This window comes from Bombus affinis, chromosome 15, assembly GCF_024516045.1.
Source record: "Bombus affinis isolate iyBomAffi1 chromosome 15, iyBomAffi1.2, whole genome shotgun sequence".
In the NCBI taxonomy this organism is placed as follows: Eukaryota; Metazoa; Arthropoda; class Insecta; order Hymenoptera; family Apidae; genus Bombus; species Bombus affinis.
The window spans coordinates 2,064,631-2,085,528 of NC_066358.1; the positions used below are offsets into that span (position 1 = coordinate 2,064,631).

Consider the following 20,898-nt stretch of genomic DNA (forward strand, 5'->3'; position numbering starts at 1 on the left):
GCAGTGGCCGCGACAGAAATTCTATTTCCAGGTGTTCCCAGGTAGTGATAAATCGTGAAAACGTATCCGGGGGCACTTAGGAGCGCGAGCAACATGTATATGAGGGACATCACGTGCGTTCAAGACACGTTTGCATGGCAGACGAGCGCGGGCGCGGGGGAAATGAAAGAAAGCGGCTGGTGATGGTGTTTCAGCGGAGACGAAGGAGGAAGAACGTTGGAGAGAAATTCCAATATGCCTCGCAACTCGGAACGGCTGTGCATGGAATGCGTTCGAGTCCTTGATTGTGCTTCGAAAGCATATTTTTCTCGTACTTCCGATATTGCAACGGCGAGTTCCTCTCTTTGTAACTGGCTGCGCCATTCGGTTCTCTCTCCGCTTCCTTCTTTTCTCCTTCGTCTTGCTAGAAAACGAGACGCATCTGCTTACAAGATGGAAGATGTATTTTTCGGTGACGCGTGCACACAGGCACGCGAGCACGCTACCGCGGAGGGGATGAAAAAAGAAAATATTGTCTGCCACGTTGAATCGCGATATCTAGTCGCGCGAAGGGGGACTAACGCGGCCTTCCTTCCGCCACCGGAGAATGTATGCAACTTCCGCCGATGGGGGAATATATATCATGCGTGTACGGAAAACACCTATCCGACCGACTGAATTGCGGCTCTATCGCGGTCGAGCTTGTACCTGCCTCTCTCGAGCAACTTCCGCCTTTAAATATCCGCTGGGAGACATCCGCGTGCATACCGAGCTAGAGTTATTAAAACTCGGTCGCGTAGCTCGTTCGATGAAAAATTTCTCGAGCACAGCTGGTACGTAATATATATATGTATACTCAAGAAAGGTGTTTCCTTGTTACAGGTGATGCATCACTGTCGCATCGAGCGTGTAGAAGAAACGACTGGCAAATCGACTCACCAATCGCCGAGTATAATGCCCGCGTAACGAGCAACCGGCGATCGAGAAAGCCAGAGTGAACAGAAGCTCGAGTAGAGGAAAGAAGAAACCGACAAGCGTTAGCCGTAGAGCTTCGTCGAGCACGGGAGAGTGTAAAGCGACACGCGTTTCGTAGCCCGAGTATACACGCGTAAGTAACACGCGTACAGCCACAGCGCGATATCTGTGCACAACGTGAGAGTTAGATTAATGATCAGCGATTAAAAGTAGTCGACTAGAGGGACATTGGACGGAGAGTGAAACGCGGCATATAGGAAATTGGTAAATGACTTTGGCCGTATTGTCGCTGGACGCGCTTCCCGCGGCAAGGACCACGTACCCGCGTCGGGTACGGTAGAAACTAGGGCACAGACCAGCGTCAAGATAAAGTCAGTGAGAGCGGTGCCCCAGGATGCGCAGGAACGGGTGGTGCCGTTAGTGGTGTCCAACAGCTTGTCGGAGGGGCGCGTAGAACGAGAAGGGGGCCACGAACACGGCCCCCAAAAGGGCCTGCTGGATGGTCTAGCTCACGAGCAGCCATCGTCAGTACCCGGTGGTGGATCGCGGATCGACTCTATAGAGGCAGACCGCGAAAAAATCGTCGAAATATCGACGGAGGACCTTGGTACCGCGTGTGGTCCAGGTCAGAGGGACGTGGATGCTGGTCAAAGAACGAGCCTCACGGTGGACGAGCAATCGAACAGTATCGTTGTTGGGCAATCGAAAGCCTGCGAGGCGTTGAGGATCGAGGATCGCGGCGGTGGCGTGACGTTGACGGAGACGCCTGTGTTGGTCCATCAGTGGCGTCATCAGGAGGCAGCGTTGGATCTGCAGTTGATAGCCGACAACGGATCGGGGGTCCGTTCGAAGCGACCGAGAAACACGTCGTCGTCGGCCGATAGCGTGGTCGTTGGTGAACCGTACGAGAGACGGGGAGTGTGTCAGGCGCATAGGCAGCGGGCGACTGGCGTTTCGGGCAGACATCACGTGGACGGCGCGCGAAGGAATTCGAATCGATCGTGTCGGGTTCATGGTCGAAGGAGGGATCGATCGCGAGGAAAAACCACGGAACGACATCAGAGTCAGAATACACGGGATTTGACGTCAAACGAGTTCGAGTGCTCTGTTATACGATTGGAACAGGATCCTATTCTCGAGCCGGTACGGATACTCGGTTGTCCACCAGCCGAAGGATTGGAAATCTCGTCGTTCTTGGAGCCGGCGCCCAATTACGTTTATCCGGGCATCAACGTCGGTCGGCTGGCGGGCAACGAGGCAGCCTGCTTCAGTCTGTACGATCCGAACAATATTCGGCCGAAAAGCCGAGCCGGGAGCATCGCCAAAATCCTCGAGGGACCTAATCGTGCTGTGAAGGACATTAATCGGAAGGTCTTGGCGATGGCACGTGCCATGACGCCGGCTTGGTCGCTGCGTTTGCTCGGCGTCAGCTGCGGTTCCGTGGTCTGCGCCTGGGGACTTCTGCTGATATTGTCCGTGCTGGGTGGTGGCGCCTCTCATGGTACCGCCCTCGGTAACTTCGGTCTCGGAAGTTTGTCGGGTACGATGGAGGAGATGAACAGTGGTAGATGCCCGTGGTTGTGCACGTGTACCGGTCAAGAGGTCGACTGCTCTCAACAGGGACTCACGCAGATTCCTGGGGACCTGGCCAGCCTTCTTCTCGCCGAAAAACTGTGAGTGCTTTGATTAGCTTTGTTTCTTTTTTCTTTATTTACTTTAAATTACGCTGAAAGTTCACTGCGAAAACCTCTGCTTTCATAGAGAATTTAAAAATGCAAAAGCGTATGCGGCACGAGAATGTATACAAAGTATCCGGGTAATGTTTGGTAGGTGAAAGAAATAGCTATTCAATTTCCATCTTTTTCTTTTCTTTTTTTTTTAGTCATGACCATAGTAACAACGTTGTATAAAAAGTCGCAGTCTGTAACTACGAATAGCGCAGTTTTCTGCAAGTTGAGATGAAAATTTCAAAAATGTTACACGTACGTAGATTTAAAACGTGGTACATTATAAAAAAATAAAAACTTATTCGTAATTTATCTTCCTCTTAATATTCAACGAGACGGATCGATTATCTCGGATAAATTGCCCATCTTGCGAGCAACTCTTTTAACTGTAATCTTCAAAAATCGACACTTCTATCGAACTCTTAATCCACGCAGCCATCCGCGATATAAATTAAAAAGCAGGCGAACATATTGACAACGGTCTAACCGATAACCGGACCGAGTAGCAGGTTGATCACGAGGTATTCAGAAAAATGGGGCTGTTCCGACTCACTTAACCTGAAAATTACTCGTGAAAGCTCTTTGTATGGGGGTTGCATTAGTCGATTGGAAAAGAACGACGAAGGCACATGCGTATATCGGTGGCTCTTGATAATAAAGCTCTACGTAGCCATCGCGATTATTGTTCATCTTGCATTCGACGACAGGTCGAATTGCTTTTCTTTTTTAAATGGAAGGAAATATTGAATTGTTTGAAAATTTCGTTGCGAAATGGAAGAGAAATTTAAAGACAGTGTATTTTTGTAGAATTAATGGTTTATGGAATAATGGTTGGTTTCTTTCGATGACTTTCGACGTCATATATCGAGCAGCTTCGCTTTCTTAAATAAATCACCGCTTCGAAACCTGCTTACTTCAGGTCTGCAAATCGTACAGGTATTCAGTTTTTCATCATTGAGGAAATGTTATGAAAAGAAAAGGATGAATGATGCATAACATACGTTATTCGAATAACAGAACTATTCTTTTCTCGTATCAAAGAATGTTTATTGTTGGCTGTTCTATAAATATTAATATCAAACGAAGACAGACACTTTCGAATAAAAATATAACAATTTTTCACAATTTCTATTCTTGTTTCTCGATCTTTCTAACGATCGGTTATCTTCAAATCTTCTCTCAATTGATGTCCTGGTAATTGATTGTTCCCGTAATCGATAGTCTGGTAATAACACAGCTTCTATTGTATTGTGCTATATTTGGTAGGTAAGATGAAATTAGATCTACTACATATGTAATATCTAGTTCACATCAACGCGCAATGCAATTTTAATAACGAACGACACCATTTTAAATAATCAGTTCCAATTTCCTTCTTAAAACAGGAATAGCGTTTAACTAAATTTTGCATTTTAATATTCGATAAAAATTTTTGATCAGCCAAATTTTTTTCAATGTATTATTAAAATATCAATAAAATTTCAAGATCTATTGTATAACACGTATAATATTTATAAAATCTTCTGTAAGCACTGAAATAATTTCATGAACCGTTGTGTCAGGTTGTAACATATGTATATTCGTCTCATTATCTCCTCCTATTGTTACGTCAGTTTCTCTTATCAATCTCGGATCAATGTCAAATCAACATGATCTTATCAACTTCATGTCTGAAAATTAAAAATTCATTTCATTTTATTCAGCTCGGTACAAACGTATTACAATAGGTGACGCCTGCTATTTTTCATGAAATCCCAAACATGTCGGAAACTAAATAATATTTCAAACATATTTTATAAATATCGTGTAATAAAATATAGAAAGAGGAGAAATTTACATTATAAGCTAATATATCCATTGTCAAAAACTTTCCAAATAACTCACTATTATACGATATACCAAAACGGTTCACAGTGCTCGCTTCATGCTCTTCTGTTCGTTTTCGCTCGACAAAGTTATCGCACAAGAAGCCGGTAATTTAAATGAAATTGCTTTTAGTCGAATGTCGATGCATCGGCAGACAACTAAAAAACGAGGAAAGAAGAGAGGATGAGAATTGAACGGTTGGTCGTTAAGCAGCGTGCATATTTCCTCGCAATGCGATGTGGCCACACGGTAGGAACGTCGGTTTAATAGTTTTGCATTTCCTCGGAGTGACGGTGGTCGAAGTGGCGCAATAAAAACGCAACGGGTGCAATAAAACGCGTTACAACGCGGCCAGAGCGCAGGAATAAAACGTCAAGAGTATCCTGTATCCTCGAAGGACTGCGTCGCTATTTTATCGATGCAGGATCGCGATGAACGACGTGTTCGCTAGAGTGTTCGTAATTTGCGACGTAGATAGGCAAAACGCTGCCACCGAACAATGTTGTAAAATTATTAAACGCGGAAACGTTGCTGCATCTTGCTCGATGACACGTCAATAACGCTTAAGAGTTCTCCACTACGAGTACGTAGCTATCGACCACACGTCCTCGCGACGAAGTTGAGTAATTGATGGTTATGAATTAGACCCGTGTACAGTGACTCGTGAAAGTATTTGCAGACTTACCATAGAAAGCTTTTCTGAATATATTATGCGTCTTATATGAAACTGCTTGAAACTTGATTAGCATTCTAACGAGACAAAATTATTATGATTATATTAGTAAAATGTAGAATCAACCAGAAAATGTATATAGAAGTTTACCACAAATATATATTCAGTATGTTAATGGATAATCTCCTTGAACATCGAAGTTTATTTATATAATGGATAATTGACTGTTTAAATACTTTTATGATTTCTGTGAAATATACATATGCTTTCGCTAAATGTCCTGTTGCTTCTTCGTACGTTTCTACATTTGTTGAAAACTTTAGTAATGTAATCGTGATAATCGGGTTTCATTATAGTGCTAAGTTTAGAATGTTTCGTGTATCGCATATAAATATATTCATAAAAGGTGCCAGCAAGTGCTTGAATATCCTCGCGAGCCCCTTTACTTCTCAGTGCATGCTAGCGTTCGATTAGAGAGGAGAGTAAATGACTACAAGAAGCAACAAAATGGTCTACCAAACAAATAGCTTCCCGTCTTATCGCTTTCTTTCGCAGGTTTGCGTCGCGACGAACTCGATGTAACGGAGATCCATTAATGACAATTGATTAGCATACTATTAATATGCCGCCGACAGACCAGAGGACATCGTGAATAATTAAATCCTCGAAATACGTTACTACTGATGCCGAAATGAAAGCTCGGTGCTTCTAGCTTTGGAATGAAACGCCAAAACTTCACTTGGATTGCATTTGTAATTTTTGGTCGACGCGAAGTTTTCTCTTCTTTCGCCGTTGTTAGCGATCAGATGATATCAATATTTCTCTCGTGTGCTTTTCATATTGTAATATCAAGTATTCAACTGTTACAATGATCAATCTCATAAAATGCAAATAAGTCATGAGGTTGCATATTACTGTTAATGATGGTGCATGTTATTTTTAAAAATTTATCTTAAAATCCGACTATTTGTACGTTTTCTTACAAAGTATAAATTGATGTGAGTAAGTTTTATTATTCTTTAAAACATGAACGTTGATAATGTATCGCCGTAATGAAATTGCAAAATTTATAAAAAATGGAATTGTTCTGTTTATTTTTTTGGGGGAGCACAAAAAAGAAAATACTTGTGTTAAGTACAAATCGATGGTTATATGAAAGCAAATTGGTAGATAGTACCTATATCGCACTCGCGAAAATGACAAAATCCAATATTATACTCGTGTCGCGATCGACAGCTATTCCATTGGACTACAAAACGAACGAATCTATAAAAGCGATAGAATTATTCTCGTTTTTTCCCTCTCTTGTTAAATTTGACCCAGTACGAGAAATATATTTTATTCCGGTCAAACAGATATGAATCACTCGGGTAAATAATTTCAGATAGTAAATCAACCATCATAGAATATTAAAGATTATCTCATTTATAACAGCACGTCGAACCATTGAATACATTGAATGGTTTACAAAGTCACTGAAGAATTTCTCTCATTTTCAATACTGGTTATATTTTTATCTTGTCACAGTATCTATATATTAATCAACAATTCTATAGAAGTACTTTATCATTCTTTTTATATATTCTATTCGAACGATTCTGAGATTTTTACGTTATTTCATAATTTTCTTCAACCTTTTATTTTACGTTTTTCTTTGTAACCATTTTTCCTAGTATTAATTGATACAATGGTGATAAGTCATGCGTAACTCTCAATTTTATAAATCAAATCGATACCTGGGATCGATAACATTTCAATCTCTTTATATCTCGCCTCTTTATACTAAATATCTTTCATAACATTCTTTGGAATGCAATGAGAGACAAAATTGTGAGTCGTATAATCTTGACTTACCTATGTTTTTTATTCCTACATCTTCCTTATATTATTCCAATCAATTTTCAATTTATGCAACATACGTGTATGAGTTTTATATTATTACATATTTGCATATATTCACTTTTGATCCTCGCTGCGTCAAATCATTTTATGAAATATCCCATCGTATTTAGATAAAACAAAAATATTTAAAAAAAGAAAAACGTGATAAAATATGTACCAAAAAGAATACAAGTTACATATCTACGTTTGTTTCCAAATCACAAGCACTGATGAATCCCCCTTCGTGTTGCTCCTTCATTTTCTTGCCTCGCAGGAATTTCTACCTGTTCGTTCGCAGCTGGCCGCCGTCAAGATAATTAGGGACTGGGACGGTCAGATCTAGTTGTTTGTAACCCTATCTAAATCTGCGGTCTGCGGACAGCTAAACAGTATTGCGTTATACACGGATGCAGGTACGTCGATTGTCAGTGACACTCGGGACCATCGAAGTTTCCAAAACGAATCTTCGGATGTTCTCCTCGTACTTCCGTTTCTAATGATGTGGCCGAGTCTTCGCCAGTGACTTCGAAAACCTGATGAAACGAAAGATACGATTGTTTCACTGTTTATCAATATCTAGATCGATCTTGCGTGTCAAAACTAGATGGCAATTTCGAAATTTCTAATTTGAATATATAAATTTGATGCTACTCGTAAGTTCTTTTAGGTCAGTGTTTTCCAATATTTTTCTAATCACGAATCTCTTTTATAATAGTTAAATAACTTGCAATCTTTTCTTTTTAATATCTACGGCTTGAAATAGCTGACTTCAAATAGTTTCCTCCCATTTATTTAAGATTGCCACATAGATCAGACAAAAGTCAAAACTATTAATAGATATTACGAAATAACTATATATATAATTTTTATTATTATATATATTTTATTATTTTATTAACAAATATTATATATATATATATAATTAACATATATAGTCACAGCCTTTAGTGGAATATTTCAGTCATATTGAAATAAGTAAATATTGAAAATCTTCGTGATGAAATTTTCTGTAATAATAATTATAACTGAAAAAGAGTGACCCCATTTAATTGTCAGAACATTCTTTATGATTCACATATTGAAGTTTCATAGTAGTATAAAAATATTTTGGGGAAATACGAATGAGAAATATATTTCTGGCAATGAGTGAAACGTTCAGTTTCGTTTAATATGTCGATCATCAGACTCGATGATTACATACGTTTGTGCACGATAACTATAGAGGAAATCGAGTTTGTTTATTCGGAGCCTTGTTACCATTTCTACCATGGGCAAAATGATTCTGAAAATAGTCGTGCAAAGAGACAACCAATCGATCATAAGCAGAGACAAGAAACTATCATCGTTTGTTCTACTTTCACAACGTGACAAAATGTGAAGTATGTACAGCATCCGATATTTCAATTATCTCTGTCAATCGTCAAGCTAATATTGATAATCCAATTTCAATTCACACAAGCCAAATCATGTAATCAATATTCGATCGATATCACACACATGTTACACGTGTACTATTCTAATTAGAACCACCCTAATTCCCCCTTGAAAATACAGGGATTTTCGTTTTAGATTCGATTTCGTTTTAGAGTAAACAGATTATATACAAATTTTCAAACATTAAAATTATCTTTATTATTGCGATACAGGTTGTTGAAGTTTCGTGAATATAAAAACTCATGAATTCGAAAAATCACAAAATAAAAATTTGGGAATTTGGAAGTTCGCGAATTCAGAAATTAGAAAATTTGGAAATTTGAAGAATCGGAAATTTGATAATTTTACTTAATAATTTAACGTTTCACAGATTCCGTTTATTTCTGTTTATTCTACTTAAATTACGCTACAATTTTTAATCATAACAATATTAATCAAAAGAACTTAAACCCACTCCCATGGGAGATCACATCCGTTTCGCGCGTTAATCACGGCAATCCAAAGATCAGTAACAATTCATCCAACAAACACATCATCGAGAGATCGAGTATCTGTTTTTCCACAAGCGTTCCCGATAAGGCCAACCCCTTTTTCCATAAAACAACCACTACAAGGAGGAAGGGGTGCTTATGATTTTTCGATTAGGCTGTACAAACAGTAGCACGCGGCAAGGAAAACAATCGTAACGGCTGAGCTAAGTGTTTGAGGAAGCTCCATGTTTTTCCAAGTAACGTCTGCGAGAGACATCGTCCTACATTTCCTGCCACGTATCTTCCGCACGTTTTTCGTCGCCTCGTGAATGTCCAACGTGCCACGTGGATGCCATAAGAATGTTCCGATGTAACTCAAATTTTTTGTACTTCTTAGTAAATTCAGCATTCCAATTCTAACATTCTTTTATGCATCTCATACTTGAAGGTCTCATAACTTCAACGGTCTTTGTTTGTGCTTTCTTTCTTGTTTGAGAGCAAATGAATGCTCCATTTTATTTTCTATTCGATGAAAGTGTATAATTTTTATTGTGCAACGAATCAAGATATTTTTCTAATAGAGGACATGTATATTTTTCTAATAGCACTATATATTTCTTATTATGCGATACAACTCTTCATCTATCTATAAAAAAGGTTTTGATGGAAAGGAAAGGTAAAAGATATTTATGTGAAGAAGCTATTAGTTCAAGATATATTTTAACTTCGCTATAATCGTAACTATGAATGGATCTGTCTGCAAGAGTTTCATTGCATGTCTAAACCCTTAAACCGGCCTTTCATAAACCAACAATTCTATAATTTATTTATTTAATCGCATCTCCTGAATATCCAACGCGTCACGTGGCCATTTCCGCTACGATCAATATCTCCTGTGTCCTAACTCGATTTTTCCTCCCGCGCAGCTTCCTTCCTCCGCGTTTCCCGTCGAAGCGTTCGCCAGAAACTTTGTCCCTGCTGTCGCGTCTTGGTCCTGTGTACTTGGAGATTCTTCTTGCTAGAAGGCTTAATAAAATTCATCAGAGCCGATAAGCAAGCTAATGATCCAAGTTAATCCGATTTGGCTGGTTCAAAGGAGAGACGCGTCGAGCCGCCTCGATTATCCTCCCCCAGGAACGAAGGACAGCCTTTCGAACAGTGTGTGACGAGAGCGAAAAGAAGAGAAGAGAGGAGAGCCGAGTAAATTCGCGATTTCTTTCTCGTTGGTATATCTCTCGACATCGGTGCCGACCAACCCTGCCGAGAATTGTAATTAAATTTTTTCGTCGCGATGTCCCGTGCCTGGCGGCGCGTGAAATCGAGGGACACGCGCGCTGTCCCATTCGGATTCCTCGAGTGCAAACGCGGTAGCCCGCATAGTTGCTCGTGCGGCGTGAAACTGCGCGTGTCACCGCACCGTAGGCGCGGGCCGAACTCGCGAAACCGTCCACATGTCTCTAAACGGCATCGTATTTCAACCTCTCTCTTTTTCAATTGCGAACAGCGGCTCATTTCGTCACATTTCGACGCATTCCGTCGAATTCCACCGGATTTTTCTACCGTCCTCCTTTTTTCTTGCTTCACGCTGTGTTTTGCGCATTCTGTTATGTTTTGTCGCATTTTTCAAGACTTCTTCGTATTTTTGCCCGTTTCATAGGCATTTTATTTCGTTTTGCTATTTTTGACAGATTCCATCGTGTTTTGATACTGTCTGTTTTGTTTTAATGCTATCTGTCGCGTTTCAACTATTACGCGTTCCATCAAATTCCGACGGATTTTTTTCACTTTTCTCCCTTATCGATGCTTCACGCTATGTTTCATTGCATTTTCAGCCACTCTGCTATGCTTCGATGCGCCTGTCACTTTCAAAGCTTTTTTCATATTTTAACTCATTTCATGGAATTCAGACGTTCTTCTACTTCGTCAAATACCATTTCCTTTTAATACTGTTTATCATATCTCAACACATTCTTGTTACGTTTCATTGTACATATTATGACGCGTTTTGTATCATTTTGCGTTTTATTTCTTTGTTCGCTTTGGAATAAATAATCATTGCAAATACAACTGAAACGAGACACGATGTAACAACTTTCTAATAGAATGACAAGATTCAGACAACCTATCAATCCTAGAATATACGTTGTTTATATTAATAATGATATGATCTAAGCCGGTTAGATAATCAAACAGAGTATTATGAAGCTAAACAAAAAATAAATCATTGTATCGTATGTTTTTCATTATAACGTTAATTTTGACGTCCTCAACAATGTTCGAACAGCAAGCATACAGTTATGGAGGATGAAACTTCACGGAAGACCACGATTTTACAAAATGGAATCATATTTAACAACAAGAATAATGAATGAGTGTAACATGTATCTATCCCAGAATAGGTTGCCAATATGGCAGACGATGTTAAGTACGAAATTATTAATTTTAAAGTTTCCTTTGTTGAATCATATATTTTTCTTGTATTTCCCAGTATGCCAAGACCAAGCTCAGACATTCTTGGCCAACAGTCGTGGCGGTAGAAAAGAATCAGTTTCCTCATTTTCCAGTAGACCTCAGTCTCTTCCTGTTTTTATGAATCCTCTCACGAATTCTGTCACGTTTAGTGTCGTTTTAGACGATTCGTCGCAAGAAGCAAGACCTAAAATCGTCGACGACCGGACGGGGCAACCGCTGGGTGGTTTTCATCGTGCAACTATTTCCCGTAGCCATGCATAATACGCAGAGGTTCGCCACTATATACTAACCCGCTGGATGGCAGTTGCTACATTTCGCTGCCGCAAAACGGGGAAACGGTCGGCTAACCGCAAATATTTTACCGCCTTCGAGCGGGTCTCGCGAAGCTTCGTTTAGTCATGGTACACGGTCTCGAGACTCAAGTTCTGTGTCTCCTGGACCTGGCACGCTTCCCTCGTTCCCCGGGGATTCCAATTCCGTGCACGCGCGCACCTCCGTTGCAAAGGATACGTCTAATGGCGTCGAACGACCGTGTCGTCTTATCTTCGATTTCCTGCGAAGGAATGTTCCCTGGCTCAATCGTTGCACTCGATACTTGAAGTTGTTGATAATCGTTTTATTTCGAGTTTGTAACTTTTGGTCGCTGCGGATTTAGGTATTAACTGTGATTTCGAAGCCAGTTTATGACTTTTAGGTTTTAAAGCGTGTGCAAAGAAATGAGGGAATTTTCTATTCTCTCGAGGGCGAGTTCCTTTTAAACTATCGAAAAAATATGTTTCTGTTAATTATTAGTAATAGATACATAACTTTCCTGAAGCTTTTATATGATTTTATTACGATATTTGTTCTAAGGATTAGATACGTCCTGCTCTTTAATTCGAAGCGTTTTAGCTTCGTGTTTTTTGTAACTAAAATTTTCAAAGCTAATGTATGTAATCTCATAATAATCTAATTTCCTCGTGTATGTTATTTATATATTTTTACCGTGTTTCGTTTCAAAATCTTTCCTTTTTTCCCAAATATGTGAGTTAACGTAGAAACCTATTATAAATTGATTGGGCACAAAATGAACGAATAACTTGCAGTTATGCAACGAGCGCAACCAACGCAATAAATACTTTTAGCTGTAAAACGCAAGATAATTTCATATCGCCGTCAGGGGACTACTTATTCAATATGAGAAACTCCCAAGCATAACAATTATGATAATCAGGCAAAGAAAAACAGAGTAGATAAACATCTAACTAGTATCAAACGCAACCATACAACCTGTCCACACAAATTGACTCGTAATTATTATGCTGTGTGCCCCAATTGCTCACAAAGCACCTAGATCATTTGATAAAAGTCTATGTTACGTCCGTGTGCCGCGATTTTACCTTCTAATTCGTTTCACGGCGTGGTTTCACGTCTAAATGTTTTCCAAGTCTATCCAGCACTGAAGGCCGCTATCGTTGGATCTTCGCCTGTCACGGCCCTCCGACTGTAGCTGTAATTAATCCGCCGATCTATAATTAAGTCGATGATAAACGGAGCGTCCGCACGATGATTAGCATTATTATTTATAATAACACTGCGAGCTGTCGCGCGTAACGCGCCTCCAAGCGTGTGCAACACCGTACGACAATTAATCACTAGCTCAAACAACAATTACGTCCGATTATACCGCTCGTGGACCGATCGGGATGTTTCGTAATTAGTATCGTTGTGTCGAGTTGACGTACGTATTCTTGAGAAAGTAGCTTAAAATGAAGATGCTTCGTAATCGAGAGGATTGAGCATTCTGTTGGCCTATTCTCACGAATTTTTTTCTTTTTTAGGTAATTCTTTTTTCTTTTTTCTTTTTGGCATATTTTAGTATTTATCGCGTTTAGTGATAATAATAATAATTTGAACAAACTGTGACATTTGTCATGGTTAACGGCACGTGCATGATATTTTGCATATTGTGAAACGTCTTAGAATTGACAAGTATTAAAGAACATTAATGTATTTTTTGCGAATTTCTCTACAAAAATATTAAATTCTTTAAATCCCTACCCTACAGTATTCAGAGGTTTAAAATACCTTTCTTACCAGAAGAACGTTTTGCTATATTTTATTCACAGTACTGCATTTTATTGTCACTTATTTCAGCACGATATACATATCGTAATATGCGTATAATATACATCTTATTAAAAACTAAAATCGTGTAAGCGTTTTATGGCACATTTAGTATCCATTTTACGTTATTATCGTAGGATTTAAAAAAGATTAAAAATTTTACGCGCATGACTGTTTATGTCATTCGAATACGCACTTCCATTAATTCCGGCAGACAATACGTTAATTGGGTTCTTTATATGTGGAATATTGAACGATCAGTGAATACTCTCGACATAAAAGTGCTTTTTGCGTTATTATTACTTAAAAAGATGAATATGCGTTGGATTTTGAAAGATGGACATTTTTGTCTCGTTCGAAAAGTAATACGATTCTTTACTGCTCTCTTGTACATGTGTTTTTTAAATATTCTCTGGAATGTTCTTTTTTGATCTTTGTTTTTGATTTTTGTTTTGAATGATCTTTGTTCATATGCTGCGAGTAACTTGAAAGTATCCCATCTTACCGAGATTACATCAGATTTGTCTCGAAAGTTGTTTCAAACTTGCTTTCATGAGGAATTCTGAAATATATTTCGTCAAAGGTATGAATGCGCTAACGAGAAGGCACACGTGGTTTCTCTTCGAAAGTGCCATTAATGATGCTGAGTGGCAGTCGAAGTACTAATGACAAGCTTGATTGAAAGATCACATAGTCATACAACTGAAACGTAAATTTCAATCTAATATTTGTTAAAAGTATTTAATTATCTATGATTGCACAAGACAATCAGTTGAAGGAGAATTTTACGAATATATTATAAAAGTAAATCAATTATGTGATGTCTATTATCGTTTGCTAGAATTCTTGCACTGCTTTGGAACTTTCTTCACGCCATCTTCATAGAGAAAAACTGATTTTGATGTTATTGTTCGGCTTGAATAGTTCTTTCTTTATATTACTTCCATTTAAATATTATATAATATAATATTTATACCTTTTTAAAGTTCATTTGCTGTAACTGACTGAACACAGATATTGTTTACACTCTCTGTGTATGTGTGCTACATAGTAGTAGTATTAATATTGCTCAATCGATACTGATTTCTACGTTCAATGCTTTATAAATACAGAATACGATTATAAGATAATTCTTATTTTATTATATCTATTGCTATTAATAATCCACATTGTAAAATTTTTTAATCGGAATAATCTTTATAAAATAATTTTATCCTGAACTATGATGTATGACCCATCCAATATTCAAAAATCGATATTACCTTCGCATCGACTGAATACTTAAATTGTATTACACGAATGAACTTCGTAAACATCATACGTGAACATTCTCGTGCATCAATTTTCAAAGATAAGAGTTTAGAAAGTACGAAAGGTATCAAAGATCTGTTCTATGTATGCGAGCCTGTTCCGAATGAATGAATTTTAGAAATCCGACAGAAGTTTGAAGCGTGAGAAGATGCATACTACTGGTATACATATATTGTGCATACACCGGCATACAAAGTACGATAGAATCAAAGAGGAAGTTTGGTTCTGTTCGGGGAAGTTACGGGCAGAGAGTGGAGCACTACGGAGAAACTGCATAGCCAAAGAGAGAATCAAGATAATTACAATGTTCATGCATATGCATCGTCTAAAACCATCGAAATAATAACGAAGAATACACTGTATATGTAGTGATGTATAGCTCGAATCTTCGAAGTTTCGGAGCTGAAACTTAAAATGAAGTTTCTAGAACTGACATCACGAAGCTCTAAGATTCTTCAACCCTTCAACCTTTCGCGATTTTATGTAAAATTGTTCTCGATATTATTTCAGTGGATTTTTTCTAATAGTCATCATTGAACGTTATACATTTTAGAGTTCGATCAGAGTTTCTAGAGATTTTTAAATCCTGAAACCAGAGAGTCGTAGAGTTTACAGTTTGTACCACAACTCGAACCGATTTATTTTAACAACGTATAATCGTGCACAAAACCTTCCACGAATATTCCAAAAGCAGCGCAAATACCGTAACATTTTGGAAACTTCAACGTCCACAGATTTTTCTGGAAGTTGTATCATTCGATTCGAAGAGAAATCGCCTTACAAATTTTCATCGATGAAAATCCAATATACTCCATAAAATTTGGAGCAATCGGGTATCTTCTCAAAATTGTTGGTTGCCTCTTTCGATCGATTCACGGAGATCGCCGAGAAATCTGGCACACGACGCGTTTTCCCCGCACACAGAAGAGAAAGAAGGCTCCCGCATCGTTTCGATCCTCGCAACACCATCTCCATCCCCTGGCATTGGCGTTGGTTTTCTTTTATTGTTGTCTGTTTGGGGCATACCTACGAGTGCACTTTCATCGAGAGAGCGGCGAAACTTCCATTAGACGGTTGCGGGAGTTTCCATTGGAATTCAGGAAAGGGTGTCGATATGTCTGGCCCGCACGATTTTCTACCTGAGGTCTGGTCCGGTCCATTCTGATGCTGAAATTAATGGTTTTTTCTCGACGTGAGAGTGCGCGCGGGGGTCAAACAAAGAATTATCGTGCCCGAATAGAGATGGCCAAAAGGGAGGAGGAAGGGTTTGTCGAGCTACATTTTTCCACGTTACCAGGATTTTAAAGTCCTCAGATTTCTACCGAATATCGTTCCTCCATGACGAACTTCTACGTTGATAAACGATTCTGTTTTGCTAATTGAAAGGATTTTAGCGTTAGTATGTAACGAGGAAGTTGTATTTCCCACGCGTTTTTGTTATATTTCTTTTGGTGTTTAATTAAGTGGCTCGTACAATATTTTACAAATATTGAGTAGAAAAGCTTGTGAGCAAAAATGTAACATTTTCTTTCACTTTCGACTCCTGTTCCACCATTGAATCGCCATCGAATTTTCCATTAATCGATGTTCGGGTAATCGATCGTTTCATTAATCAATGTTCTAATAATCAAACTTCCGACATACTATTATCAAAAATCGATCAAAGTATATTCAACTTTCGATGCTCTCTGAAATTCGATATTAACCACGTGTCCATCTTGTCCTACCATCATTCCAGAGACATTTAATCACAAGCTGCTTCATTCCTCGCTCCTGAATTCCAAACGAATCATCCATCTAAATTCACTAATTTCATTCTCCCTCGCTTTTTATGCAAAAATTAATGGCGCTGTCACCCTACCTCTTTCAAAGAGGCAACCAGCCAAACAAAGAAATTAGTCTCTGGAAGGGAAGAAGTTGGTGCGTTTCTTCGCGTTTTTAGTCCATCTTTTTTTCCTTCTCTCTGCCCTTCCTTTTTCGTTCCGGCATAATGGACTCCCGCTGCGTGTATACCGAGCCGGGGACTCTCGTCACGGGGGCTGTAACCGTTCGGGGGCCATTTCCGCGGTCGGATTAATCGACCACCGTAACACCTGGTAATCATGGACGCGTGGCACGTGACTATGCATCGGTCGTGCGACATTTCCGAATTTTTCGCGGATATCCTGGCCCAGCCGGTTTACGCGTGTCCCTTTATGCACGGGCACGTTTTAAAATCCCCGCTTGATCGTCTCGGTGGTCGGTCCCCTTTTTATCTGCTCATTTTATCGATGTCGCGGACGTTCGCGATGCGCGACCAATACCAAACGAGCATGATCGTCGGTGAAATTACCGGTAGTCAGCGGCGTTTTCAGGCGTTTTCAGGCGTTTTCTGACGACGTGTGACGTTGTTTATAGGCGGACGTGAGATTTGTGACAGGAAGAGTGGACGATGTCGCAGGAATTGTGAAAATGTGGATACGTTTATATCCGGGGGACGAGTTTTCTCGAGGATGAGTTGTGTATGCGGTGAATGAGAATATAAAAAAATAGGAGATTCCCTCTGATATGCTTTGTGAAATATGAATATGTTGTAGTCGGGATAAAAAAGGAACTGGACAATGTATAATTCATGATTTTTCCCTGATATTCTGATATCGAGGGTCGGGGTTCCTTTGTAGATAAATAGGAAAGATAGATTTCAATGTGTGGGGAAAAACTTTTGTGTAATGCAATTAATCACTCGATGTTTGTGTCGCAAAAAGTGGAATGATATATGATATAGGTTAATTAGGTTCGGATATTGGTCGGTATTGAACTTCGTTTTTCAGTTTCCGAAAGATAAGTTAATTACATTGGTTTCTTTAATACTTTTAAGGTACTTAAGGCTGATAGAATACGTTTTAATTTGCAGTTAATATCGAAAATCGAAATTTAAATTTGATTATTCAGGACTGATACAATATGAAACGCCTACGCTATTATTATACACAAGATACTGAAAAATTCATACTACACATGCCAAACACTTACGCTATTCTCAGAACGATTCTCTAAAACATTTCTCTGTTATCACGATGAAACCATCATTTTTACAAATTACGATTCCTTATTACAAGACTCATCTTCAAATTATTGATAAATCTCGCTATTCGTCAGACACTAAAAAATCGACACGCTGCTTCCGAAACGATTCTTATCAACAACGAATTTAACCCCATTAAAACAATCAATTCATCGCTTCTATTATCGTATCATATTATCATCCCGGCTCCTCATCATCGACGCCACAATTCAATATTATCCAACCCGAAGAAAGGGTACACAACGGTTTCTCGATCAGAACGTGTATCGGCTGGATCGTTGAAATCCATTCATGAGAGCCTGTTCGATCGATCGGAATTGAACGCGGTTGGGGGCAATCGGGCAGAAACATTTTCCAAGGGCATACTTTGGCTGTCGTTAACGTTCGGCCGGATTAGTCTCGGCCGATAATCTCGTAAAATGTGCCGCTGTAACCGTCGTGGCACCCTTCAACAGGTTCTCCGGTGCAATTGAAAACCCGAAATCTGACGATGCTCAAACGGGTTCTCTGCGCGCGCGCGAGAGTGAGAGAAAGAGAGAGAGAGAGAGAGAGAGAGAGAGAGAGAGAGAGAGAGAGAGAGAGAGATCGTAGCCTCGGGATCTCTGCATGGGCGCGTAATCCTCTGACAATGGCCCCTCTAAACGGAGATTTGTCCGCTGACAGCGGCGCCCTTATGCTCACGGTTCGACGTCCTTTGACTAAATCGACCGTGCCCCGGCAGCCCTGAGCCCTAATTCTGATTTATCGACGATTTCACGTAAACTCAGCCGAAACTTGCCCGTTACGCCGATCATGGCCCGTTCTTTACTGGTCCATTAAGGGCAACCTCGTAATCTCCGCCGACAGATATGTTCGAAATGACGAGAATCGCGACGGTAATGGAGAGAAGCCAGTTGTCTGGCGAAATGTTCGGCGAAGTTCGGAGAAGAATGGTAGTTTTATTTGATTTGGGTTCGGGAGGTGGAATTTAAATCGCTTGGGAGGTTCGGATGTGTTTGCTTGCGATATTTGTCGAATACTAGTGTAGTAATGGCTATTTTAGAAGTCTTATTGATTCGGAAATTCTTTGGTCGCGTGCGTTTTAACGGTACTTTCTAGAATTCGTTGTAAGAGTGAGATAAGGTTCGATGGAGTTTGGATAAAGATAGTAGTTTTATTTGGTTTGAACTTGATGAGTAAAATAGATCTTGGAAAACCTTTGGTTATATATATTCTTTTCTAACAATACTGCCAGCAGGAACCATTTCCTTTACGAAGAATAACTTGGAACGAATATTATCGACGTTGCATTATTCTATCTACTAATAAAATTACTAACACAAAATTATTGCTACTGCGCAAACACCTGAGGACACACCTGTAGAACAACTTATCTGTAGGATAAAATGTCAGATTATTTTCTTTCTAATGAAATGTAATTATTCCGTCCTTGCAACGGCATCGATGTACCTTAGCATTCTAACAAACTTTACATCGTACCAAGGATATCTCTCTAAAAAAAAAGAAAACTAATCATGTAAAAAAACAAAGGCACGGTCTACCTCCGGAACTTCATGTCCCATCTACATTACCACAACAACCCAAGAATCCATCGAACTTATCAGGTCCAATGAGACGCTTAAAAAACAGCCAGGAGGATGCTAGTACCCATGTTTGTGCTGGAAATTCATACGAAATGACGCCGGGAGAACGACGCGAACAACGCTCAGTTAACTGGCCCGTAGATCAGGCAGCCCGTCGCAAAACGACATCGTTCCCTGCCACAGATAAATCCGTGTGTCCCCTTTGATCGTAAGTTTTCGACGTAGCGGCACCGGTGTGAGTACGCGTGCGGGGCATTCCTCAAGGAGTATCCGGAATCTCGGCAGGAACGTAAATAACGGGAAAGAGGGCCGGGTACGGGCCGGTTGGATGATGTAGAACATCGCGGTTTTCACCGCGGAACGCCCCTGGACTTTTGGATCGTGTCCTCCACCCCAGGGGGCGAGACTGCGCGTCCGCCTCGAAGCGCATGAATCACCCGGTGCATGCAAACGAAAAAGGTGTGTGCGGGGGTGGAAGCGACTTTCAAAAGATCGTAAGTGTCGAGGTGAGGGAAGGAGGAGGAACAACATAGAGATTTCGAGCGAAGGATGAGGGAAGAGAGATGAGCGATGGGGAAGCAGAGAATTCTTTTTTCCGCAGGACAAACACGTAAGCGCGCGGCGAAAATGTTGCGGTCGCTCTCGGTCACCGAAATTTATTGCGACGCGGCGCTACATGGCCCGCCACGGGAACACGCAGCTGTACGCGAGAACCGTGTTGCGCTGCCCCTTGTAGCAGCAGATTTGGGGTAAAGAGTATTTTGAGGAACGTCTTTATTATGGATGGGAAGATGCGAGATTGGAAATCGAGATTGGTTTGGGATTGGTTTGGAATTGATTTAGATAGGGATTTTGTGGCTGACGAAGCGAGTTAAAGTATCTTCTGGATAAACTATTTCCAGGCACGAGTTTCTCCAGGCACATATTTTTGCATAGAGAGTAAAAAAATGCATTGATACACGTAGTACGACTTAAGAGAGACAGTGATAATCTGGAAATTTTTTAGACATTTCCACTTCCAAGACACATGCATCATTTGAAATTATTTGTTTTGTGCAATCAAGTATATTTCTATTCCTTACATATTGTTCTTTTACATTTACGCTTTTAACGAATCACTTGTGAAGCATCTTTTTATTGAATAATAGCTTGGGTAACGTAAAACTATCATCTAGTATAGTGTCATAATTAAGATAATCAAATTTTTGTACACACGCATGATCCTAATTGAATGTTCAAGGACAATTTGCTATTTACGACGTAGTGTCGCAATTACAAAAGTGAGATTCCACGCGATCCTATTTCTACGGCCATGAACCGTCCTTCTCTGTATTTCTGTAACGAAAGAACATTACAA

General features: G+C 39.8%; 1 protein-coding gene across 2 annotated transcripts in view; it reads left to right on the top strand.

The window, feature by feature from the left end:
* The first annotated feature begins 1,202 nt into the window (after positions 1–1,202).
* The window catches only part of LOC126924910 (protein slit), a 588,806-nt gene continuing 569,110 nt past the window's right edge, over positions 1,203–20,898 (top strand). For both annotated transcript variants that reach the window (XM_050739886.1, XM_050739887.1), the window contains exon 1: positions 1,203–2,627. In XM_050739886.1, the coding sequence (XP_050595843.1) occupies positions 2,335–2,627 (293 nt within the window). In that variant the 5' untranslated portion in view covers positions 1,203–2,334. The remainder of the gene's footprint in view (positions 2,628–20,898) is intronic.